Source organism: Perca fluviatilis, chromosome 20 (genome assembly GCF_010015445.1).
Source record: "Perca fluviatilis chromosome 20, GENO_Pfluv_1.0, whole genome shotgun sequence".
NCBI classification, from domain to species: domain Eukaryota; kingdom Metazoa; phylum Chordata; class Actinopteri; order Perciformes; family Percidae; genus Perca; species Perca fluviatilis.
In genome coordinates this window covers 7,327,117-7,354,706 of record NC_053131.1, presented here as the reverse complement: position 1 = coordinate 7,354,706, position 27,590 = coordinate 7,327,117, and the positions used below count along the sequence as shown (strand labels likewise).

The following is a 27,590-nucleotide window of genomic DNA, read 5'->3' as shown; positions in this document are numbered from 1 at the left end:
CTTCTCCCTGAATATCTTTGAGTTTGTGGACAAAACACAATTTTGAGGACGTCATCTTGGGCTTTGGGAAATACTGATCCACATTTTTCACCATTTTCTGACATTTTATAGACCAAACAACTAATGGATTAATCGAGAAAAGTAGTAGTTGCAGCCCTATTGGAAACACTTGAAAGGCTTTAACTACGGTTAAGATCTTTTTTTTTTTTTTTAATTTAGAATAGCCTCAATGGGATCAGGTTTAAATCAGTTTTACAGTACAGGTTCAGGAGCATCAGCACCAGATCCAGTAGGATGCTCAATAGCTTCTTTCCACAGGCAGTGAGAGGATTGTAAATAGTAAATACTGTTTTAACGGTTTTTAAATGTTTTTTAGTCTATGTATTCTTACGTATGTCTGTATGACTGTTGTCTTTACCTGTTGCACTGCAAGTGGCTAGTGGAGAACAGTCTCTTCATTTTCTTTATGTATGTAACACAAGGAACTATATCAAATAAATGAATCGGATTTGGAAGCCATGGTAAATGAAAGGCTTGGAATACGTTTCCAAACCAAATAACTTTGGAAGTAAGGAGGAATTCGGAGGTGATAAAGTCAGACAATGGTAAATGAAAGTTGTCCGCCTACAGTGCATCAGTGTACGAGAATGTGTGTGTGTGTGTGTCGCCGTGTGTCTGATGCGTTTGTACTTCTCCCCTCAGTGTATCCATAGAGACTTGGCGGCCAGAAACGTCCTTGTGACAGAGGACAACGTCATGAAGATCGCCGACTTCGGCCTCGCCAGAGATGTGCACAATATAGACTACTACAAAAAGACCACCAACGTGAGTCTCAGCTTTTCTCTGTCAGAAATAAGTATTGACTAAGTATGTTAGGCCTTGAATGCACAAAGTGAAGGTTTTTGTGAGACCACGATCATTTTGCCCAGGAATAAATCTTCTACAGCGCTTTCAAGATTCCTCGAGGCTACAAAATCTAATTATTTGATAGAATACTTTGTACAGATTTCATAACAGTGCTTGGGTGAAAATCTCAAATTGTATGGATTTGATTTGAAAGGTAAAGTTAAAGGCATGCAAGTTAAGTTAACCAAGCTGATACAGTCCAGAGATTATAAAATGACATTTTACATAGGGCTGGGCAATATCTCGATATTACTCTACTACATACTACGATACTACATTGTAATATCATGATATGAGACTAGATATCATAATCATCTTATCATCATAATATCGTGATATGGCATAACTGTTTACATTTCTGCTTTTGAAGGCTTTATTACAGCATAGTGAGCTATAGTCATTTTCTGAACTTACCACACTCTACTAGCTGTTCTAAAATTTGCCTGTAACCACTTAGTCATTAAATCTACATTATTGATGCTTATTTATCTAAAACCTAATTGTGAAAACATTTTGGATGGACAAAAATATCGATATCTATATATTTGATTTTCTCCATGTCGCCCACCTCTTACTATACAACACACAGTATACCTGTTGAATGAATGCGTCTTATGATAATGACAGACTAGCTGAAGTTGAAGGTGTGAAGGTGTGAGGACAGTGTCCATGTTTTGCTGTCTGCTGTGTACAGAACGCTTCTGCTGACCCAAGCGCTTCTGTTGTGCCTCTGTTGTTGCAGGGTCGTCTGCCCGTGAAATGGATGGCTCCCGAAGCTCTGTTCGACCGGGTCTACACGCACCAGAGCGATGTGTGAGTTTGCACAAACTGCCCGTCACATGCCGACCGCCCGCTCATGTGGAGCTGCTGCCGCCACTGTACACCGGCTGAATGCGGGTTGTTGAAATATCGTGACGGCGCGCGTTAGCATCAAAAGCTGAGTCTGTGCGTGTGAAAATGGATTCATAGCGTTCCCTTTCCAAATATCTTTCCGCTCGCTGTCATCTCTTGGCCCACTTGATAATCCCCAGCCTCTTGTGTATCAGTGGCTCCGCATTCCTCGTAGCGTTTGTTCTTTGTTCTCCCGACGCGACGTCTGAGAGAGACAGAAACACAATAGAGTCTCGACAGACGAGACAAGAACAGAAATGAGATAAGAGGGTCAGTGGATTAATCGCGGTTTATTAGCGTAGCTCCAATCTGCCCTAGAACAGAAGGCGATAAGAGGGTCAGTGGATTTATCACGACGTGTTCCCTCGGGGCAGGTTCCTGCAACCATTCATAGGAACCGGGGGCGCCGTGGACAAACGCACCTTTTCTTTTCAATTTTAAGTTTATTGACCAATCTTACACCTACGCTGTGTAATGTTTTGAGTTGATTCTCAGCAAAAAAAAACTTTGCTCTTTCACAAATATGTGCTCATTCATGTGTAATTACTTCCACCAACTAATCAAAGTATTCTCGTAAGCGTAGAATCTGACATTCAGGATCATTCAGAATACATACGAGCGAGTCGCTCGAATGGCGGCAGCCATGTTGCGCCTCCATCTTTAAAATACATTAGCCAAAGAGGGACATACCTCCGCCTTTTGCCCTCTTACACCTATTGGCACTGTGACGAATGCCAGGGGGAGATTACTCGACAACGCGACAAGGCAACAAGACCAAAGGAACAAGTCCAAAGTTAATATTGGAGTGGCTAGAACAGCTGCGTGCAAACGATGGAGAGAGCTAATTTCGGGTTCGGCCACCGTAGGAGGAAGGGCTAGAAAGTAATAGTCAGTTGGTTGTCATATACAGTTTCACCGCTAGATGGGAGAAATTCTTACACAATGTAGCTTTAAACGTAAACATCCAGTTGTTAGAATATTTCTTTGATGTTTTAAATCCAGTGGTCCCTCATGCGTCCCAGAAGCCGGCGTGAAGCCGCTCTCCGCTCCGCTCCACTAAAGATCCACGCCAGGTCTATTTTCAGGCGAGCCGCGGGGCGTTCAGACAGCCGGTGCGGGAAGTGAAACAGCGAGAGCATCTATTCAATTTACCAAAACACACCCCCCACCCCAATATTGTATACGTCTCACGGACGACGAGAGAAACACAATAGACATCACAGATCCTTTTTATAAGGACAACGCCAGAAAAGAAGAGGCATGGAGTTTAACTGCAGGAGTGCTTGGAGTGGAAGGTAGATACTAGCTTAACAGACACGCGATTGTTCTGTAAAGTACAAAGCAGAGACAGTCAAATCTGCGAGGGGGACAGCAAGACGCTCCGCTTCTGAGACGCTCCCGGTGTGGTATGGCGCGTGGCGGAGGACGGAACAAAACTGGAGCGCAGCGCAGACGCGCCCAGTGGAAAATCGGGGTCACTCACATTTCTCCCACAACGGCATCATTTTTATCCTTTTACGCAAAGAAACACACTCCAAGAATAGAAATATAGAAGCTATTTCATTGACATTACAATCCACAGCAACCTCCGCATCACATACAGTTACATAGAATAAGGAAAAAGTACCCAAAAGCTCCTAGCCCCGTGCCTCCCCGGCCACATCCAGCCAAGGAGACAGTATGAAAGTAATTTTCTCCATTGTATAGACCAGAGATCTTCAACAGGGGGTCTAGGAGACCTAAGGGGTCCTCAGAGTCACTGCAGAGGGGAAGTCTTTATGTGAATCCAACATTTTATTAGCAAACATAAATCCCCACTGATGACAGGCTGACTGGTCCATAGGTCAGGTAGTCACTAAGATAGTCATCCACAGATACAGTAGATCCTAAGGAAGGATGTATAAAATCATGCCAACGATTATTATTTTAATAGCTTAGTATTCTATGCACAAAAGGGTTTTGTAAAGGCTTTAGGCGTCCCTACACGTTATTGTAGGCCCGGTTTAACATAAACTTAATTTTATTCAATATTGGCAGTAGGGGATCCCTGCTCCATCTCTCTTTCAGTTAAGGGGTCCTTGGCTGGAATAGACAACCAGGCGCACCTTTTCCGACCTCTGATTGCTCCTGTGTTGGCTGCGATCAGGAGAAGAAAAGGCCAGTTTAGGCGAGGGGGGGGGGTCACAAAGTCAATCTGTGTTGCAGTAGCTGAACACCCCCCCCCCTCTCAGCCAGACGCTGTGTCCCCAGCACAGGCATCCAAGCCAAACACGGGCCCCTGTCAACACTGGCTCGCCGTGTGATTACACGAGACTGGGAACAAGCCGAGAGGAGAATCAGCCGGCTCTGTTATTTCAGCAGGTCTGGATTACAGAGTCGATCCTCCCGCCAAACCTCCTCCTCCCCGCATACAGTAGTCGCTCTGCAGCCAGTTTACTCTACACGCGCTCGGGGACTCTGACTTTTGACCTGTGATGGTTTTTTTCTACTGAAATGTGTTACACTGAAACAGACGGGAGACAATTAAAACACATTAAAACCAATCTGTCACGCACTCACATCCAAACGACACGCAAGCAGCAACAGCAAGGAAAGGGCTGGATAAAAGGAAGGTTTTGCATGCAGCAGTTGGCATTACAGCTCGTGCAGCTTTCCAAACATGTGCAGCTCTAAAGGCAGAACTAGCTGTGAGAACACTCGGGGAGCCATTTTTGTCGTTTTAGACTTTTTTTTTTTTTTTGCAGAGAGAAAGTAAGTAATAAGCATCATCACGTTGTGATTCAAAGTGAAAGTTTTTACCAATAAATTAAGACCTGAATTCACTTTTCAATTACACATAAACTAAGGGTTATTTAGTGCCGATACTGACCTTTTAATTCTTCAGCCTGGGATTTTTTTTTTCTTCTTCTTCTCCCAGTGCCAATGTCACGGAGGTGAGGATTTTATTTTGAAAAGCTTCAGAGGTGTCAGTCTGTAAAAGCTGCAGAGAGCAAACCTCACGGCACGTTCAGGCCTGGCAATAACCCGTTAAAATCAGAGACCGTGGATAAGGTGCTGGTTTATGAAAAATATACAGCACAAGACAAAAGCCTTTGGCATTTGCAGAAATGATATATAGGATAGAAAACACCACCAGTAAATCAATAACAGCATGTGTTATTTTAAAACCTAACATCAATATATATGCTGATATATATCTAATTTTCTTAAACACGATTGAGAAAGCTCAATCGTTTGTACTCCGCTACATCTCAGAGAGAAATATTGGACTTTTTACTCCACTACAGTCACCTGACAGCTTTAGTTACTTTACGCATTCCGATTTTTTTTGCGCACAAAACACAGTTTATAAAATACAATGTCTTATCATAAATTGAACTACCCAACAATATATCAGTTTACAAGTCCAGCTGGAATGATTAGACCAACATAGACACAACTGTTCTTTTTTTTTTTTTTTTTTTTTTCCAGTTTCCAAAATGGGAGGATTTTTCTGCATTGAGTACATTTACTTGGAATACTTTTAAGTACATTTTATACTTCTTCCACCACTGGTCTGCAGTTTCTGTTTCTTCTTTTCTACCTCTGAATATCGACGTCTCTCTGTTTCACCACAGTCTCCTTTCCCTGCTCTCTCTGTGTGTGTTTGGATGGCGGGCACGCGGCTCGGCCAGTAGCGGCGGCTGTGTTCCGACCTCCGGACCCGAGTGTGGCTAATTAGATAAAGCCCGCTGAGCACCCGCGGTGGGGGAGGGGGGGGAGGAGGGGTCTGATTCTGCTTCACTGGATGAAACGGACCAACAATAGTACACTGGGTTAATAGAGCGCCATTATCTGATTACCGTCCCTCGTTTTTTTTGTTTTTTTTAACCATTTGGGAATATAACGCAGCAGTTGACTCGAGCTGCTGCCGCAGACGGAAAGATAAAGACAGGATGGCTCGGGTTAGAGACACAGCAGCTTCTGGAAGAGGCAGCAGCTGGACCGTAACTGTAGATTCAGAACAATACGCTTTCTATTCATGTTTTGTGCTCAGGGCTTGTACGCATTTTTGGAAATTGTGGGGTACTCCATAGGGCTAATTTTATAATTAAACCGAACAAAACCTTTCATTCCCATTTCTTTCTTTGAGTCTTGTCTCCCTTCGGTCTTGAGGGACGAGTTGTTGATTTTTTACAAATATTGACAGAGTGTCCCGGATAATAAGAATGTGAAATTGATTCTTAAATTGAGTGCAGCAAACATTACTGAGGATCAATATTTCACCCAACCATATTCCTCAGTTTATCTGTGGAACACAGGCCTGTTGGCTGCTTCAGGCCATGACTGGCGTTTGAACTCTAATCTGTATTCATTGTGTGTGTGTATGTGTTTTCAGGTGGTCCTATGGGGTGCTGTTGTGGGAGATCTTCACCCTGGGAGGCTCGCCGTACCCAGGAATCCCAGTAGAAGAGCTCTTTAAGCTGCTGAAGGAGGGGCATCGGATGGACAAACCTGCCAATTGCACCCATGAACTGTAGGTGTCTTTATGAATTATAGTTATAATCATAGTATATGCGGTTAGAGCAGGAGGCAGCTCAGCAGGGCTGTAGTCAAGTCCACTTTTGTTCGAGCCCGTTTGGGCTGGGCATACTTTGTTATTAAAATTTTTACATTCATACAAGGTTTAAAAGCCAATAATTCAATTTTTTTTTTCATTGACTTTGAGAGAGGCATTAACAACTTATTTGGGTTTTGGGGTAAACTGTGGTGAGCAGTGTCTTCTTGCAGCTGGCAACAAATAAAAAGTGAAAACTGTTTAAAACCAAAAATGATGAGCCTTTACTTTGCTTTAGCCGTAATTACAGAGCCTCAGCATCCAGCTGCAGATCAAGTAGACCAACCACTGGAACCGGTCCATCTCAGATCCGAGCGTAGTTGTACATTTTGTATTTCACGTTTAATGGCTGAGCTGCAGAGTAACCGACCGCTTGATGTGGCCGTTTCAGGTACATGATCATGAGGGAGTGCTGGCACGCCGTGCCGTCCCAGAGACCCACCTTCAGACAGCTGGTGGAAGACCACGACCGGGTTTTATCCATGACCTCCACCGATGTAAGCCTCCCTGCACAGCTGCTGCTCACTCGCAACTTGAAAACACAAAGCGTTTGCTTTAGTTTAGGTCAAGTCAACTCTATTGTCAATTCTCTCAAAATATGTGCCAGATATACAGAGGAATCGAACATGCGAACCAAATACATCCCAAAAATATACAATTAATACATTATATGTCACATCACATGTACACCCTTCCACCATGTTTCAAAACCAGGCCAGTAGTGTTTCTGTAATCCTGCTGACAGACAGACAGACAGACAGACAGACAGACAGACAGACAGACAGACAGACAGACAGACAGACAGACAGACAGACAGACAGACAGACAGACAGACAGACAGAGCAGAAAACATAAACTGCTTGGCAGAGGTAATAAAACAAAGTTATACCACATTAACAAAGGATTGGAAGTTAAGTTTAATGTATCATTTGGCCCCCCTGAAAAAAACTATATCATACATACATATTATATTACAGCTGGTGATACTACGGTAACTTCCTGTTTACATAGTTAATAGCTTTTTAGTGGACAGCGCTACAGATGGATCTATCCCTAGCAGACCTCATATAATAACAGATATATACTGTATGTTGCCACTGTATGTATCGTGCTAGCATTAGCTCAAAGCTCATTTTTGCCATACAAAATGATGCACAGCAGGACATCACATATGGCATATGAATACATAGGGGGGGGGATGCCGGGGATACGCCTCAAGTAATGATTTCTTTAATCTATTTCTGAACCTTTGGCAGGTTTCCTCTCATCAGCTGATCATGGCTTTGACCAGCTTGCTGCTCCTCGTTAGCTCACCAGGCTGAATCCACAAAGGCAGCAAGAACTTAAAACACAAACATAGTATTATACAAACAAGGGCAAGGACAACAAACATAGAAACACATTCAAATACAACCATAAAACAGAGGTTTATGTGTTTTTTAAAGATGTTCTTTACAACCAATGTCTGACAACATTATGGGAAGGAATCCCTACAGAGATAGGCCTTTTTTAAAACCTCTTTAAGACCTTTCTGTTTAACCAGAAACAGCTCTGAGGTCACCGGTACTAAAACCACGGACTCCATTGAAAAAAACAATACAATTAGCGTGTATAGAGCCAACATATTTTCACATGTAAATCGGTGAACTATATGTTTGTTTCAACTAAAACTAGAGTTGTGATTGTTGGAAAAGTGAAAAGACGACCCAAAGTTGTTTCTATGGACTTTAATGAGGTGTATTTTATGATGCTAAAGTTACTGTTTACATAGAGTCTGGTGGCTTTAGAAAAGGATCTTACTCAACCCAATTAACAGAAAGGTAGACCTCCTTAGAAATCCTTTCCATAATGTTGTCAGACACTTGGAATATTAATCTGAGACTGTCAATGGCAACTTTTGTGAAGGTAAATACAAGCTGGACAATCACCCTATTAACTTGCATCGTAGCTTGTTTCTCCGCTGCCGACTGCAGCAATCTCGCTTAATACTGGACCAACGTCAAAGACTGTTGTTCCCATCAGTCACCTAGACACAAAAACATAGGAAAATAGGGTTTCCAGGTTGAAAAAAAATGGAATTTACTCTTTAACATACAAACAATCTAAGGGCCCAAAAAAGGCTCCGTGCGCCGGGCGCATGGTTCAAAAGGGTTGTACTTAGTGTCTTCATTAATCATAGGTGTGTTTTGGGCGTAACATGCAATAAACCAATCAGAGTGTCATCTCCCATTCCCTTTAAAAGCCAGGCGCGTTTGGACCTTGGCACATTGCTATTATGATGGAGGATTTGCACCGTAATATTTTTATTTTTAATATTTTGCATGTTCGTGTGCTGCTGCGCTTCCCTGTGTGTGTGTGTGTGTGTGTGTGTGTGTGTGTGTGTGTGTGTGTGTGTGTGTGTGTGTGTGTGTGTGTGTGTGTGTGTGTGTGTGTGTGTGTGTGTGTGTGTGTGTGTGTGTGTGTGTGTGTGTGTGTGTGTGTGTGTGTGTAACAAGCATAGTGTGCGCGCGCTGTACATAAGCCTAGGAGCATTTTACTAATTTGCTGTTAAAATAACAATGAAATGCATTGACTTTAGACCAGGTTTTTGTTGGTCAATGACACGATCACTTCCCGCTGCCTCAAGATAGCAATACGCCCAGAATGCACCTGAACACACCTCCCTGTAAGACCAGCACGCCCATGGGCGCAGGTGCATTTGCTATTTAAACGACGTGGCTGCTGGACAGGAAACTGACAACTGCGTCGGTCTTAAACTAGCAAAGACACTTGCGTCGGGCTTTTTGCTGCACTGCGCCGGGTGCAAGACAGGGCCCTGAGTGATAATTCATGAACCCTCTATAACTCTTGACTTGTTTATGTGAGCACAGAAGGGATTTGACAGTGACAGCCCGGTGTAACCATTGCCCTCTCCTCTGACAGGAGTACCTGGACCTGGCGGTGCCCTTCGAGCAGTACTCGCCCACCTGCCAGGACTCCAACAGCACGTGCTCGTCCGGAGACGACTCTGTGTTCGCCCACGACCCGCTGCCCGACGAGCCCTGTCTTCCCAAACAGCTTCCCAGTAACGGAGTGATCAGGACATAAAAAAAAAAAAAAAAACTCCAGCGGGGCAAGGACGGGGGTGCGGGAGTTGGACTTTAACTTCCTCCCACAGGTCGCCACGAACAAAACACCTCTCAGTGACTCCTCAACATTATGGAAATGGAAAAAACTCAGCATGCAATACTTCCACAGCGCTTCAGCTCTTCCATTCGTCTTAAAACTCTCGCTCGAAACCCCCCCACCAATCCTTTGACTGAGTATTTTTTTTTTTTTTTTTCTTTCTCCTGCATCCTCCTCCCTCCCAGAAGACTCTTGAAACATTGAAGGATTATTTTTTTTTTTTTTTTGCCGTTGTCTTTTCAGAAATGAAATTTATATTTTTGTACTCGGGCCAGTCTTTTGTTACGGACAATCTGTAAGGGGTAGGGGAAACCATTCCGTGCCTACTGGTATAAAAAAAAAAAAAAAAAGCCTCCTAAAGAGGAGGGAATGAAGGGCATTGGTCAGCGACTGCTTGGCGATCCAGTAGGCGAGGACCTCGGAAGCCCTCAGATCGCCGTAAACGTCTGCGATCTAAAGCGAAATCCGTTGCCGATTGTACCAGCAAAAGCCAGAATCTCCTCGATGATGGGACTCGTTCTTCCGAAGACGCTCACTAACTTTTTTTCTTTCACAAGAAGACGCTCAACCACAGAGCGTTTGGTGAGCATTTAGCAAATGTGTTTTCTCTCCAACGTCCCATTTTAGTATCCCGAAAAAAAGAAAATCAATGATGGAACAAATTCCTCATCAAGCGTAAGGCGAAGTTTCAGGGCAATTCAGTAATTAGGACAATAAGGTTCTGAGTTGTTTGTTTTTTTTGTTTTTTTTATGTATCTAGAAAAGGATTTATTGTAAATATATAAATGCAAATATGTATCATATTGCTGTTCACAGCCATGTACTTAAAAGACAAGCAATTCAATTTTTTTAAAGTAATGTTTTAGAACGGAAGCATTGCAATCTAGAGGACACTGTCATGAAAGTGCAAAACATTGAATCACTCAAAGTGATACAGAAAAGGTTTATTTGAATAATTAACGTGTATATTTGTAAAGATATTTATAGACTTAACATGTGGGTTCTTAAGGTCGAAAAGTCTAGTTTAGGATTTTAGTACTGTACGCAAAGATTTTTATTTCAAATTTTTTCGTAACTTATTTTACAACAGAACTGCGACGTTATTTTCCACAAACTCCTCTGATTTTTGATCCATCTTTTTTTCTTTTTTTTTTTTTACAGTTTTTAAAAAATAAGAATGTATGACAGACGAAAGATGAATTTTGAGAGCGAGTGTGATTGGAGCGCCAGAGAAGGGGGGGGGGGCGACTCGTGAACTGAAGGCTCCCGCCGAAGGGAAGCCGGATGTTGCCGCCAGAGTTCAAATTCTGGTTTTGAAAAAAAGTTGACGTTTGCAATATCGAAGCAACCGATTAACTCTTGCTGGGCAAGAAAATAGCAAGCGCTTGGGGATGTGTACAGGGAGGCCTTTTTAAGTACGACTGAAGTACTTAAAGACGTGTTGGACATCAGTGGCGCCGGCAGGATTGTATTTCATAGCACGCACAAAAACCGCGGTTTACTGCGCCAGAAATCAGCTGTTCTTATAATATTTCATGTGTATGAGAGTGAGCTCCTAGCGTACTTTTATCATATCCTGGTGACCAGATCATGAAAATATTTTACTGAAGAGAGAGAGAGAGAGAGAGAGAGAGAGAGAGAGAAGCTCAGAGCAGACGGCTGTCGGCGAGCCTTTACGGAGATATGAATAACATGATTTCTCTGAGTAGCATGTAAACATCATATCCCGAATATGATCAAAAACGGGATAGGCCTCATAACTGCAAAATTCATGTCTATGTTAACACACACGATTCAAACAACACGCTATAGCTCCGTCCGTGGGTTTAGCGCTACTCGGCGTCCAGCAAGCCTTTAATCCACGGATCGAGTCCTAAAAATGATCACTGTGATTAATAGTGGATGACATAATGTATAATTCATGACAAAATGATGACTGGGAACGGAGCAGGGAGCAGAACAGAGCTGCTGTCGGCCGCTGCTCCTGTTCACATTTACGCGTTGTTATCATTAGACGCGTTGCTCGTCTGTGCAGCCAGTGTGTACCGGGTCACGGCTGCCGGCGCCGCTGCTGAACATCAGCAGCAACTAGCTGGGAGTCCTACAGAGCCTTCAGAGAAACCTCAGCGGCCTGTCGAAGGGAAGAAAAAAGCCTCCTACTGATACGGTTTCACTGCTCGGTCTGTTATGGGGTAATGAATTCCAGGATGGACACAACTTTAGCGATGACTACATTTCCCAGAATGCCTTTCGGAGAACGTGCTGCAACTTGCGGCTTTCAGAAAAAGGAAAAAAAAGTGAAAACACGCAAGGGGAGCGAGTGTTAGCGAGAGATCTTTTAAGGGAGACGGTTTAATTTCTCTCCTCAAACTTACTTTAGCTGCAATGCATTCTGGGGGTTTTTAGGTCAAGTAAAAGTGCAGAACCGGTTCTCCGTTCCGCTTTAACCATCACGCATGATTGTTAAACGTCAATGGCTTTGCCTTTTAATAAACAAGAGTAGGATGGTGGAGGTGGGTTTTTTAGGTGGATGTTTTCCTTTTAAAGGTCACTCTGAAGGCTTCAGCCTCTTATATTGTAACAGAACGGTCACAGGGTCGATGCTAACGAGCTGCATGCGGTGTCAGAGTGCCCTTGAGCAAGACACTCGGCAGCTTTAAAGGTCCCATGACATGATGCTTTTTGGATGCTTTTATATAGGCCTTAGTGGTCCCCTAATACTGTATCTGAAGTCTTTTATATAGACCTTAGTGGTCCCCTAATACTGTATCTGAAGTCTCTTTTATATAGACCTTAGTGGTCCCCTAATACTGTATCTGAAGTCTTTTATATAGACCTTAGTGGTCCCCTAATACTGTATCTGAAGTCTTTTATATAGACCTTAGTGGTCCCCTAATACTATATCTGATGTGCCATTTCTGTGTCTGTAGCTTTAAATGCAGAGCAGGATACCCAGGACTTGGTTTACACCTATCACCATTTCTAGCCACTGGGGGACCATAGGCAGGCTGGGGGAACGCATATTAATGTTAAAAAACCTCATAAAGTGAAATTGTCATGTCATGGGACCTTTAAGGCAGAAAGGTAAAGCTGTCATGTCCTTTTGCGCTCGAGTGTTGCTAACAAAAACCTGCCCAGACGCTTGAGATTTTATCGCTGCTCTATAGTATTAATACTGAAATGAAGGCATGCTGTGCGACTTACAAATCACACAGCAAAAAAGAAACATATAAACAGTATATATATATATATATATATATATATATATATATATATATATATATATATATATATATATCTTGGTTTGTTAAAGAAAACTCGAGAAAAGAAAAGTCTGTGGTGGATCCTTAGCTTAGTTTGCGAGGGATTGGGGGGGAGAAATGTGCCAAATTAGTCTTAAAAGTCAATGGCTGCGTCCGAAATTCCATACAAACGTGCTATTTAGTAGGCTTAAACAGCATGTCAACATTTTGAGTCTGTCCCAAACCTTAATATGAAACCAAATTGCATACTATTTCGCAAGCTCTTCGTTAGCTCTGTAGCCTCAATGACTCTTAATTTACATTTCTACATATTTAAACAACGGTTGGCCCAGGTATTCACCTCTTTCAGTAATTTAAGCGTTGTCTGGCGATGCCGCTTTAACACGGTTAACGGCAAGGAGGCTCTCAGGAAGCGACGTTGAAAATGACAGCTTAGTGCGTGCGAAAAGATACACGCTGCTTTTTTATTTACACAAAAGCACGTTGATTGATAGTGCACGTATCGACTGTGTAGTGCAGAGGATGCTATTTCGGACGCAACCCAACCCACCTCGTCCTCCAGACCCATGAACCGAACGCTGCACTGGTGAATTTTTATTAATGCGGTCCAGCCGACCCCCCGAGAAAGCGTTAGGGTTGAAATGTTTACACCGTCGCTTTTAGCAAAGGTCACGAAAGGGGAAAGCGACGTTCAAGCAGAACTGAAGGGTTTAGAAACATGATTCGCTCGCTGCTAAATGGAAACGGAACCCTTCGCTGTGCAACGGCCTTATCCCAGTGTGTGAACTGTGTTTATGTAGAGACCTGTATTATCACCCAACAAGACTGTGTCAGTACTTAATGAACACACCCCCCCCAATATTTAAAGTACTTAAACGAGTGGAAATCTGTATTTAATCATATTGCTACACTGGGAGACTTTTTATGTTGTTTAGCACCAAATTATCATTGGTTCATGCACCGAAACAAGGCCTTTGTAAAGTGGAAGGTTACACCCAGTTATTGGTAGTTCTGTTTACAGTACAGTTTTCCAGTTTTGGCCCAGAATCTTTAAAGTGCCTGTTATAATTTCGCAAACAAAAAAAAAGGAGATTAATTGATTCATATTGATCATGTTTTGAATGTATAATTGCAAAAATATATAAAAAAAATTAATAAAAAGAAGCAGTTGTCCCTAGAAGCAGGCTACGCAAGTATTAGCCTCTTTTTTTTGTCTTTTTTTTTTTGGAGTGAACAAGACAGAGAAAAAGGCACTTGTGTAAAGGTTGGATGGATCTAATGAAACGCTGTTTGGTTTTATTTATTCTTCCATGCTGGGTAAAAGCTTTCCCTATGGTGAGAGTATTTTTTATTCATAGCTATCCTCTTTTCAGTGTTTGTTTTTCTTCATTAAAGAGCCAGAAGATAATGAAGATGATGTAGAGTACTCATTTTACTAGATACTGATTCCCCCATCAGGCTTTGCTCCTTTATCCTTTATTTTATTTTTATTTGGACTCCCTCCCTGGCTTTCCTTCTGCTTCCCTGTCGAGCTTTTTTACTCGATTCTGACGGCCTCTGTCTCTCTCTCTCTGTTAGAGCACGTGTTGTTTTTAACTTGTGTTGTTTATGGCGACAAAAGTAAAGCATTATTCCATGTTCCAAAAACTTCTGGGATTCTGGTTTTTCAAAAGGAGAAAAAAAATCCTATTTTGAAACTATATTAGGCCGATCTGTTTGCTGATATATTTCGTTGCTGTCGTGGGAAAGTTGTATCTCCAAAATTGTAATGTTTCACATGCTAAGAAACACAGGCCTGTTTCCAGCTTTCTGACATTTATTTTTAGATAACCCTATAGTGTTTTAAAATCAAACTGAAATTTTGATATCCATATTGTTTGTGTGTAATCTATAGCAGAGGTTTTGGGGCACGTGAGACTTTCTAGTTGTCTGTACAACTATAGCTACATTGCAAACAACTGTTACCAGCTAATTTGGCTTTCTTTTTATAGTGTGAATTTGCCATAATGTAAAAGAAATAACTATAACCAGCTTCTGGCCTGCCGTTGCTAAGAGACGGACCTCAAAACAGCTAGCGACCGGCCCACATAGTGTTGGTTTCATACTGTCATAGTGATTTAGGACATCTGTCCCTTTTACAACATTACACATTTGGCTGTTAAGTTTTTTTGGGGTTTTTTTTCCACTCGCAAAATGGAAACTTGCATGCTAGGCTAACTAGCCTCCACTGAGAACGTGGAAGCTAAATTAGAGAATATGCAAATAATCCTCATATTTCAGAAGCTAGAAGCAGTAAAAAGGATGCAATTATGTTGCAGGTAGATTTTCTGTATTACAGTATTGAAGGAAAAACCAAACCAATAACGACTATTTGAATCCCAAAATTGAAAGTCCAATACCTACCGAACAAACGAACGTTCCAACAGTCAGATAATCGGATCCAGCCTGACTTCTTACCAGTAAATCTCTGGTGTCCAACCATTTCAGACACAGGAATTGAGGTGTTTGATGGTCAAAAGGTTTTGACCCCCCCCCTCCGGTTATAATGTGCCCCCCTCCCCAATTTTGAAACAAAACCTGGGCCCTTGCTTGGGGAAACTCTCAAAACAAATTTTAAATTCAACAGTATTTGTATCAGCAAAAATCAGCTCTAATGCAGAAATACCAGAATTGTTTTTCTTGAAAGCTTGAGACAGCGGACAGATGTTAAAAACAGCAACATGTTTCTTAAGAGTGAAGATGTTTTCTTGGCTCCACAGGGAGGGGCTCTTACTGTATGTACAGACCCCCCCCGTTGTCGTCTTTATTCTGACTGAATTATTTATTCTCTTTTCTGCTCAACATAAAGAAAATCAGGATTGAAGATTAAAACCTTTCCTTCCAGAGATATCAAAACTATACATATTTCACATGTTTTGGGTTTAATTTTAGTCCTTTTTTAAAATTTTTTTTGGAATGGGTAGTTTTTCACAGTTTTTCATCCCAACTTTCATTTTATCGTGCCGTTCGTACCCGACAATGTTAGTGCCGATTAATTTATAGTTTGAAATATGCTTTGACGTTGCTGGTGTACATGAGTAGAGTTTTATATAGCAGTGTGAGCTATTTTGTAAGAATCTTAGAGAGGAAATGATTTTCATATACAGTTTATTTTCTTTCCGTTTATAATTTGGCATTCCAAATATATATATATATTTTTTTTTCTTAACAACAGCAAGACAAAACCATGTTTGTCCTTTTGATTTTCTTTCTCCACTCCCACATAATTTATTTTTCCTCCCTCTGTATTCATGTTTCTAACATAGAAAGGTGGAACTAACCATTTGGCATTGTGTCATTTTTTTTTTTTTGTGTCATATTTTGTAATTCATAAGCTTGTTTTGTTGCAATGTACCTGTTTTGATCAAGATGAATCCTTTGTAACATTCCACCACAACAACCCCTCTGGGCAAACCTCTCCCACTAAGGGGGGAAAAAAACACATCTATTTCACATCTCTCTCTCTCTCTCTCTCTCTCTCTCTCTCTCTCTCTCTCTCTCTCTCTCTCTCTGTGCCTGACAAACTATGCTGTCGAAAAAGGTTTTCAATAAACATGTTATAATAGCGTTTGCTGTCATTGCTGTTGTCTGTCACTGAGGCTGAGAGAGTGTGTATTTTGGAAAAAACAAACAGGTTCCGTGGCAAAAACATAAAAACTCAAAACAGACTTTGTGATTTATGGCGAGCAAATGGTAGAAGTTTGGAAGTTTATGTCAGCGAAACCAAAAACCAAAATACCACAGAATACGCACGACAGTGAGTTTGTTTTGCAGAGTGTCTCGGTTTGTTTTGTCTGAACTCTTTGTCGGCAAACAGTGGCGGATATCGAGGCTCGTTTTTCCTTCCACACAAACTAACCGTGGGGGGGGGGGGGGAGGAATACAAACAATCTGTGGACATGGATGGCAGAACATACAGACTCAAACAGACTTTAAACAGACTTTGAAAAGACTAAAGTCTGACACCATCTCACATCTGAAGAACGGATGTGTTCTTAAACCCCCACTTACGCAGTTCTCACGAAGATTCTGGCATTCGCCGATGTTTTCTTATTTGGGATTTGTTCTTAGGTTGCATCGGTTTTATTTGCTGCTTTGTATCCACTGCTGACGCTACTAAATATGAAGGGCCTTTTTTCAGCAGTACCTCTAAAGAAACACGCATTTCTTATTGCTGCCACGACACGGCCCTGCCATCTCATGCCCTTTTATGGGATAACGTGAGCTTTCCCTTTGTTAAATAGGACCAACGGGCACGGAGCTTTCAACTTACGAAGACGTTGGGATAAGGTTAGGTTTTCGGTTCACAAAGCCCTTTATTTTTTCTTTTAATCTTTAACACTCCAGAATATACTTCAGCATTTGATACATAGCTAAAATTAGCATATTGAATGCATGTTGCACAATACATGCACACAGTGGCAGTTCTATATATTGTTTTATTTCATCATAGGTAACATGAAATCCAAAATGTTCCCACACACCAGACTATAAACGACGCTGGCGCATCCTCCAGCTCCGGGCAGCCTTCCTTATCTCTCCCACTTGACATTTCTGCAGGTGACGTGACCTGCAGCAGCACCCTCCACTCCACTTGAGGAGCGGTCGGCTCGGTGCCTCTCAAAATCTGACGAAAATCTTTTAAACTGACCTTTGTCGATCTGAAATGAAGACAGATTCAGCAACTGCACGGCCTATTTCTCGCTTAAAATGTTTTCAGAAACACGTTTCCGTAAACTACTTTCGTAAAATACGAGATCGTATTCTGAACGAGCCGCCATTAAAGTCTGTTTTGCAAATTCGGGAGCAGCAGACCCATGGTCGTCCGATCAGCTGCCATGGGTTAGGTTCGTCACGCTCATCCCGCTCGTCATTTCCAGTAAGTGTTTTAACATAGGTGTATAAAGTGGGCGCTACGGCAGTAAGAGGTTAGTGACCATTAACAGTGTACTGACGGACCGTGCGGTACACACACGCTCCGAACCGAGACTAGGGAACGGATGTTTTTTCATGACCCGTACCACCCCTACATTGGGATTCATCATTCTAAGAACACACCTGCGAACAATTCTGCTGTTTGAGAACACCTCATGAATCAGACGTAGACTTTTCTTAAGGGACTTCCTTAAGAACGTATTTAAGAGAAAACTTAGGAAGACATTGGTGAACGAGGCCCAATCATCTTACATCTAACATCAAAGACGTCTTCAGGCAAACCCTGTAATGTTGACATTCATATTCTAAATCGTCATTCTATTAACATTATATTACTTGTAGAACTGTGTTCCAGTTGTGGCTGCGTAGGATTGCTTCTGACTCGTGATGTAGTAGCATAATGTTGCTATTAGCTTCAGGGCGCGATTGTTAGGCTATTTCATTATTATATATGCCCTTATTGGATTAGCCTGCTGCCTATGTGTATTTATGTTGACAAAACCGACGGGGATAAATTCATTAAAGAAAGTTTATTTAATAAAAAAACTGAAGACTGAAGGCCATCTGCAACGTCAATGGTGGTTTAAGACCATTGCTGCACTTGTAAACACATCTGATTCCATAAAATAATCTGATTTCTTCACCTGATTTGATTACTGGTGTGCATGTGAACATTGATTTAATTCAAGGATTGTTTGACAGCACTTCAATTCAATATAGTATTGACACATGTATATTTAAGATGGGAAAAAATAAATGGAATCGCATAAAGACATGCACCAAGGATGCAGTGAGGGAAAAGTCAACTGGATGTAGATCTCAGTGACTCCCAATCCAAGCGGTGTTCTCCTTTAACTTGCAGCAGGAAATGCAGGCGGCACAGATTTCTGCCCCCCAGTTTCCTGTTGATTTTGTCCCACAGTGAACAAATTAGCCTCTCATAGCATCTTAACTGCTCTTTAATCACGGAAAGTCTTTGCCCCCCCCCGTGTCTTTGTTTGCCGAGGACAGTTCCACGCCCCTCCCTCGCCCCGCCTCGCTGGCCGCGGCACAGTGAATGCCCGGTGGGAGGGGAAGGAGCAGGCTGGGGGGGGGGGGGGTTGTTTGAGGTACTAAAGCCACTCTGCCCCGGTTGGGGGGGGGGGGCAAAGCTGGACAGTGACAAGGGGAGAGAGAGGGGTCTATGTATACAGGCTTTTGGCCCTCGGCCCGGTCTGGAGTGCGTCCTGAGGGGAACATCCTGCCCCTCGTTGGAACTTCCTCGGCCCGCTGAAGTGGCCCATTCACGGAGGTCTTGTGAGGGGGGGGGGGGACTTGTTTTTTCACTGCTAAATGGATGTTTCTGTTTCAGAGGTGTTTGCGCTGGTGGATGCTTTCCATTGCTCCCCTCCTCCTCCTCCTCTCTCCTCTCTCCATCCCATTCCCTCTTTTTCTCCTTCTTCTTACCCCAACATTCAACATCCTCCCCACTCCTCTCTCTGCTAACCATTGGCTGTTGGTCGCCAAACCCACTGTCCCTCTTTAGGCTGCTCTGCAACCTTTAAACTAGATTCATATATATACAGTCTATGCCTTCACACCACCCACTCACTGTCCGACCAGAGAAGGAGGAGCTGGAGAGGAGGAGGAGGAGGAGGAGGAGGAGGTGTGGCTGCACAGCATCTACAAGGTGATGGGTTAGTGATACATTAGTCTCGCATTGCCAGACCTTCCTCCGCAGCGCTGCGGAGGAGGGTCTGGCTATTCCACGCAGCATTCCGGGATGGGAGGAAAACGTGCTCTGGTTTATTGGCATTTCTTTAAACCAATCACAATCATCTATGCAACGGACGGAGCCACGGTGCCTCTGTAAAATAGCCTCGGGAAGGAATTTGTTTTGGTGGAACATGTGTACGTTCAAAAGTAGTTTTAGTCGTGCAACAGAAAACACAGATTGGACAGATAGTCTAGCTAGCTGTCTGGATTTACCCTGCAGAGATCTGAGGAGCAGTTAACCATAGTCCTCAGAAATCCAGCTGAGTTCAAAATTCCAACACAAAGAAAGAGGAAGGTGATGAACATCCAGCAGAAAATGAGAGACATCCGGCAGAACCTGGGGGATATTTTCCTGTTAGTCTTTAAGGTCTGGCTACACCACAGATACATTCTGGGACAGGAGTAAAAAACGCTCTGGGTTGTTACATTTCTTTAAAGCCTAAAATACTGTATCATTGCTTGCTGTAATGATGATTCCCCCTTTAACTGGAACTAAGGGGCACCAAACCATGAAATGGTAACAGCCCAAGACCAAAAGTAGACAAGTATGTGGACAAGAGTGGCCTGTCCAGGGTGGGAACTACAGGGAAGCGATGGGAAGCCTGAAAAACATGATTTGTGAAATTTTGGGTGCTCTCTACAGGATTAGTCTTGCGTTTCCAGTCTGGCTACACCACAGATACAATCTAGGATAAGAGGAAAAACTCTGGGTTGTTTGTATTTCTATAAACCAATCACGATCGTCTTTGACGGTGATAAGCTCCGGACGCAGCGACGGTGGCTCTTAAAAATAGTCTCAGGAAGGAACTTGTTTTGGTGAAACATTTGCACTCTGCAAAAGAAAACGTCACATACAATATTAAATGAAGTAAAGTGTTGACACAATGCAGTAACGTGAGCTATTTAAATTAGCTGGCCACATGGTTAAACCTCATTGGCTCTTACCAGTGTATCTCAGTGTGTACTTCTTCCACAGCAAGCCCACCAATCGGTCCCAAACTGTCCCATGTAAATCTTTACAATCACTCCCCGAAAGAACCAAGCAGGCCTGCCTTGTTGCACGATCCAAATTTTCTTGGAAACTTTCCATTTTCAGCGTGTAGCTTGCTGGCTCGGAGTTTGTTTCTTTTGTGGATTTTGAGAACGGCAACAAACAGAGAGCGGAAGGGGCAAAGCCTGACAGGTTTTTTTATACCGGAAATGTACCATTTATCCAGACTATGGAAACGCAGACAGCAAATTCATTCTTAATAGATTGTTTTGTAAAACTCTTTCACAGCAAATGGGAAAATGCGGTGATGCTTATTACAGTTTTTTTCGATTGCTAAACGACAGTGGGCACAACTGGAGTCACATGTGCAAAACTCTAACTACAGTCTCCACAGCAGCAGTTCATGTGGACCAAACTCTAGTTCATTTTTCATTGCTTGAACACAGTTTTCAAAACTCTACACACTTATCCCATGCCTTTAACCACAACGTGCACAACACTGTAGATTTACAGCACTTTGTTCAAATGCTAACACACTGCTGTCAAAACTGTTGACCACACATTCAAAACAGAATAGATTTCAGTCTGGTGCCTATCAAACACTGCTGATTGCAATTTTAGCTGAAAGCCTAAGCAGGTGTCTTGTTTTAGACTAGTTAGTGAACATATATGGTATTTATACAGAGAAAGCTCAGAAAGTCTTTTTTTGTATACAACACCAAATAAGAATGAAACAATTCTACACTGTACCGTTTGAGAGAAACGGGTAAAAGAGCAAAGATACCAATATGTCCAGGTAAGATGTCTGAGGTTATATACACAGCTATAAAAAAAAGTGAAAAACACTATATCTTTACAATAGTAAAACTGCATTCTTACTGTTTTTCAGAAAGTAATGGAGGTGAAAGCAATAGAAACACCATATTCATTTCTATTTAGAGATGATGCAGATATCCAATGTGATGAAGAAAACTTGCCACATGATGCTGGAGAGAGGCAGGATTAGTCACACTATTCTCTGGTACTGTTACTACTAAACAGTACCTTTAGTTTTTTTCCCAGTAATTCCATAAATTACTAGAGACAAAATACTTTATTGAAGAAAACTGCTGATTTTCATTCCTTCTTGTTTACCTTATGTAAAAATTGGTATGCTATACAATCTATATTTTTTCCTTAAATAAACTGTTGAGTAGTGTCAAGTCACTCAAATTGTTCAAACTGTAAAGATCAGAAAGTTTGTAATTTCTGTATTGGTGTTTGATGCTAGTGTTTTTACCCTCAGTGTGTTCTGAGTGACAGTGTGTGTTAGCTCAGTGAGGCTTGTGCATAGTGTTTGGCTGCACTGAGCCTGTTTTGAGACGTGTGTGAAGAGTTGTGTTGCTTTGAATGAGTTTTGCAGCTGATGTGAACTGTTTAGCTCAGGTGACTGTTGGTAGTGCAGACTGTAGTTTGAGTTTTGCACATGTGACTCCAGTTGTGCCCCCTGTCGTTTAGAAATCGGAAGAAACTGTAATCAACCTGCCGCATTTCCTTATCCTTTTACCAATGTAAACAATGCAACAGTTCCCAAACGAATAATGATAAGAAACAAACTAAATGAAGATGCCGATCTCCCTTTCGAAATATGACATTTTCCCCTTCAAGAATGTGCAAGCAAAAATAACTTCTATCTCAAATACTTGAGATTTGGGATGGAAGATTATGATACGCCTGCGAGTGGACTGTATGTTTCTGTAGTTCAACAAGACCATGGGAGTGGCTACTCTGGGGGGTTGATCTGTTCGTGTCTATTTCAGATAAAGGTTTATGCAGATGACATGAATATGTTCAGATTTTCAAATATGGTTACAAAGACATTCAGACAACACAAGATAGCCATGGATAGTTTCAGATAAAGTTTATAATCTGCTTCAAATTTGCAACCTGCAAGCAATGGGCAACATGAGATCATTTCATAAACAAAACACATGACATGTGACCGTCTCTTGTCAGACATACAACAAAAGACATTACGATCCAGTGTTTTTTTTCTCAATTTCTTCTAATGTGTAATAGTGTGGGTTTGTCACCCCAGGCAAAGATTTCCACCAACTCTGGTCAGAATGTCTGTGCAGGAAGAGATTACGAAGAGAGCACAGCGCCACGCCTCTGTGGTAAAAAGACAATAAGCGCAACTCAAATGCTAGCAGATTTGCCTGCTCGTTGTCATGCTAGCTCTTCTGCCCATGACTGTCGGTAACTTGATCCTCAAAGGTTGTAGTGGCCCACCAGGAGTCCCGACTGTATGCTGACTGAAAGATAACATTTCAGAAAAATTAAAAATAAAAATGGTTCTCTCTAACAAGCTTTTAAACAAACTTGTATTTATTTACTGTCTTCCCAGTGATTAGAAAGTTGTATTTTGCAGATGCAGTGTGCTCCCGAAACGGAAGAGGAAAGAATTTCTTCTTTCCTCCAGAAGAGCACAAACGGAGTTCAGGAGGAGAGTTTTCTAGAAGATTCTCATGACTCAGACAGGCCGGGCTGAGGGGCCTCACTCACTGAAAAGCTCAGCCATTTTTATCGCTGTCTGGTTTCATGTGCTGCCAAGAAGCACTTAATTGTTTCCCATTCAGTCAAAGCCACAAAGCTTTGAGCGTTCCAGTATATGCAAACTATCGGCCTTCGTCTGCAGACAACAACAAAAATTGCAAGTTTCAGCCTGGCTTTGAATTTGTTGGGATTCTTTTTGTTTTTTGTTTTTTAAATAGCTTCATGTTGTGAAGTTATTTTGGTGTGTCAACAGTTGACAGAAAATTAAAGATGGCTGCCGAGCGGCCGGACTGGTCGTCTCATCATGAGGTGTGTGTGTGTGTGTGTGTGTGTGTGTGTGTGTGTGTGTGTGTACTAAGTTTCTGAAACTGGACCTTGGTATGTTGTCACTGTAAGTGTGCCAAATCAGCGATTAACTGCGCTCCCTGTGAGACAGGCGTGTAGCCGAGTGACGTTCAGGAACAGGTGTGTGTAAAACAATCCGGTTTTCAGCGCTCCTTAGAGAACCCCAGTCCCACTGAGCAGCAGGAATAGACCTGATGATAGTTTAGGGACCAACATAAGTTTGTTTGCTGCTTAGGTTGTGGATGCCCCTCTGACAGCGGGGGTTCTTCTCGGATGTCGGTCAGAGATGCAACAGTTGGTTTTCTATATTATTCGTTTTCAATCGTTTTTTCTTTCAAAAGTAAGGCAGAAAAACAAGAAAAGAAAAAGGGAAATACTCTATGAATAAATAAATAGATAATAGATTAAACTGCTGAATATAATTTCTGGGGACAATAAGGAAACAGAGTAAAAACAAAGAAAAGATCCTCAGACTGCAGCGACAGGAAATCCATTTATGGAGAAAAGACTACAGTCCCGCCCATACTGTTTGATTGACAGGTGACTGCTCAGTGCAGGGACTCCACAGTGATGAGGGGTCAGCTCACTGGAAACACAATACAGTCTACAAAGAGGAAACGTTTGAAGCAACTTTATTACATTTTTTAATAGAAGAATGATGAATGCCTAAATACATAACATACACATTTCAAGCTACTCCTCCTCTCTTGCTTTTGTGTTCACAGCAGGTTTCTTCTGTAACCTGATTTCACAGCGTTTGGATTTCTGGACACCAGAAGTACTTGTAGCACATTAAAGTCTTTGACTTTGCAGCCAAAGGCCGATCACTGTCAAACTGCTGGACACAACTTCAAAACATAAAGCGTTTGGACCTAACCCAGACTGTACAAATCAGTTTCACACCACCTGAAACAGCGCTGTGCAGACAAGCTCTTTACCGTTTTAAGACAGTGCTGTTGGTATGGGGTGGGTGGCGTCTGTGGGCGGTTTTATGGGGGGGGGGGTTGATAAGAGTTGTGAAATTCAACCATACAGCCTGTGTGCCACTGGAGAACCAAAACAATGAGCTGAAAGAGGCTAAAAGGCTCAGTAGAGCTGAAGAGCTTGGTGCTAACTCTCAATGGTTGTACGAGCCCGGAAGCAGCACCATGCAATTTTTTTAAAAAAACCGCTTGAAGATGGAGTAGCAAAAGGCGCAACGAACGGTAGGTGTATTATGAAAGCCCAAAAATCTGCATAGGGAGGTTGGTTGGGGGGGTGGATGGGTCAAACAACACAGGACTTTCACCCAGGAGACCGGGGTTCGTGTCCCTCGTGTTTACATTTCCTAAACCAAACCGTCCCGTTCTTCTTTTCCTAAACCCAACCGTCCCGTTCTTCTTTTCCTAAACCCAACCGTCCCGTTCTTCTTTTCCTAAACCCAACCGTCCCGTTCTTCTTTTCCTAAACCCAACCGTCCCGTTCTTGTCCCGCGTGTCATGGAAACGTACCTTTTTATAAGCCCACCCACGACCTTTTCCTTTACATAACTGCAATAAAGGTGACGCCAATAGTCCCGACCCGGCGCTTTTAGATAAAGCGTGTTTAGATATGACGCTAAAGGAGACTTTTAGCGCCAATAACAACACCAAAGGCCCCTGACAAAGCATCCGTATTTTACGCGATGGGAGTGAGAATGTGTTGCCGCAGTGCTGTGGAGTAGGATTGGGCATCAAGAACCGATTCCAACTTCATTTAAAAAAATTCCATTTAAGATGGAATCGTTTGGAAAAATTTGGTTTCAGATCCAATCATCGGTTTCAAATTTAACACGCGCAAGTTTTGGTTTCCGTAGCGACCACCGTACTTCGAGACGCTTGTTGCGTTGCAGCCATGGAGCACAGTAAGCGGAACACTAAGTGTAAATACACTGGTCCAATTGAGTAAGGCCATACAGATGTCCTTTGTTGATTTATTTCCACGTTTTATCGTAAGACACCGTGAAAACTAAAAGAAAAATAAACACATAAAATACAATAAGTCAAATGCAATTCTGTCAGTCATTTCACACTCTCTCAAGCACCTTTCACCAATTAGACGGGCCCACAATGTTAGCTTCACAACAATACGTTAAATGTTAAGAAAGTACAACAATATTAAACATAAATATGACAAGGCTGAAATACAAGTGCAAAATGACCGTGTGCGCCTCTTGAACCGTGCATAATCTTAGTTTGAAGCCGTACATTTGTGTCTCTGCGGCCACGTTTGCTCTCTCTGTCTGTCTTCGACCCACAATGCAACAGGTGTGGCCTTCATTAAACTCTGGTCATTTGACCTCCACATCAAAAATGGTATTTGTGATACAGAACAACAACATTTAAACCAACTTATTTTTAAAGTAAAATATTTAACATATATAACATCCCCTTTTACTCTTATTTATTACATTTTTAATGTTTTTAAATATCGAATTATCAAAAATATAGACCACAAAAGCAAATCTTCATAACACTGTCCCTCAGACAGTTACAGTAAGTTAGGCTATATTTTACATTGAAAAAGCGGTAAAACTGTAAATCACCATTGAATCAAAATAAAACGTTCCTCTTGTCTGTGAAATAAGCATGTGACCTGTTTCAGCTCCACCCCTCAAAGAATCGATATCGAGAATCGATAAGAACCGGAATCAAAAGGAAGAATCTGAATTAGAATCAGAATTGTTAAAATCTAAACGATGCCCGACCCTACTGTGGAGTAAGGTCTGGCTACAACACACGCATTCTGGGATAGAAGAAAATAACTCTGGGTTGTTTGAATTTCTTTAAACCAATCACGATCATCTTGGGCGGCACCAAGCTCCAGACGTAGTGACAGTGCCTCTGCCAGTGTATCGCCGTGTGTAGTTCATCCACAGTAATCCCACCAGTCAATCCCAAAATTTCCCAGTTAGAGAGGAAATGCCGTAAACATTTTCTTTGTCTATCTTGTTGCACGATTCTAAGTTTTGCCAAAACTTTCAATTTTCAGCGTATAACGTAAGCTGGAAAGCTGTTCTTGTCATTTTCTATAACGAAGGCATTTTGACACACGTTGATCCCATCTAACAAAACAGTAATGTAAAAGGTATTGCTTAATTGTTAATGGAAGGTTACCAAGAGGTTGTGGACTGAGTCAGTCAATCATGAAAAAAAGAGTAGAGCATTTCAAATGTTAAATATCATAAACTCCTGGCCAAATACTGCATGAGGCCGTGCTTGTCAGATTGTTGGTTTCAGAAAGTTAAAAAAATTGTTGGACGCGTACCCAAAATTCCCACATCAAGAAAAGCTGTGGTTCTGGACATTGGCCGGGTAAAGCCATAACCTACGGCCAGTCTAGTATCATAACCAAGTCTGTCATGGGTAGGTCATAGCTGCGAGGACAGGCTGGTGGGTTTGCGTAATGTAATCTCGCATTGCCAGACCTTCCTTCACAGCGCCACAGAGGAGGGTCTGGCTAGTCCGAACAATATTCCGGGATTGGAGAAAAAAATTATCTGGATTATTGGCATTTCTTTAAACCAATCACAATCTTCTTGGGCGCCAGACGGAGCCACGGTGCCTCTGCAAAATAGTCTCGGGAAGGAACTTGTTTTGGTGTAACGTGTGTACGTTCAAAAGTTGTTTTAGTCGTGCAACAGAAAACTCCGATTGGACAGATAGTCTAGCTAGCTATCTGGATTTACCCTGCAGAGATCTGAGGAGCGTTAACCATAGTCCTCAGAAATCCACCAGAGGTTAGAACGCCAACACAAAGGAAGAGGAAGGGGACGGACATCCGGACGAAAAAAAGAGTGACAACAGACCAATCCCGGAAGTGGAACGTCGTGGATATAGACTACGTAATGTACAAATATTCTTTCAAAAAAATGATCCATCAATGGCAACTGATGGTGCTTAAAACAAGCCCCATGATTAGAAGAGCACTGTTTGACCCCAGTCTGTGCTGCAGCAGGGTGGCTGCTCCTTACAGCCCCATGATTAGAAGAGCACTGTTTGACCCCAGTCTGTGCTGCAGCAGGGTGGCTGCTCCCTTTTCTCTCCTCGGCCGTCCTCTTCGGAGAGATTAGGAATACCATCGGCGGCCAGGACTCCCTCTGCCATTCCCATTTATGGAACATCTGTTCCATCTCTATGGCCTGGTCTCT

The 27,590-nt window shown here is 42.3% G+C and overlaps 1 protein-coding gene across 12 annotated transcripts in view; it reads left to right on the top strand.

Moving 5' to 3' along the window:
• Positions 1-9,517, top strand: part of fgfr3 (fibroblast growth factor receptor 3) — an 89,906-nt gene extending 80,389 nt beyond the window's left edge. For 11 of the 12 annotated variants that reach the window (XM_039786058.1, XM_039786055.1, XM_039786051.1 and 8 more), the window contains 5 exons: positions 703-825; positions 1,649-1,719; positions 6,176-6,313; positions 6,786-6,891; positions 9,317-9,517. In XM_039786058.1, coding sequence (XP_039641992.1) covers positions 703-825; positions 1,649-1,719; positions 6,176-6,313; positions 6,786-6,891; positions 9,317-9,481 — 603 coding nt within the window. In that variant the 3' untranslated portion in view covers positions 9,482-9,517. The remainder of the gene's footprint in view (positions 1-702; positions 826-1,648; positions 1,720-6,175; positions 6,314-6,785; positions 6,892-9,316) is intronic. The other variant, XM_039786056.1, reaches the window with a different exon arrangement.
• Positions 9,518-27,590: the final 18,073 nt, after the last annotated feature.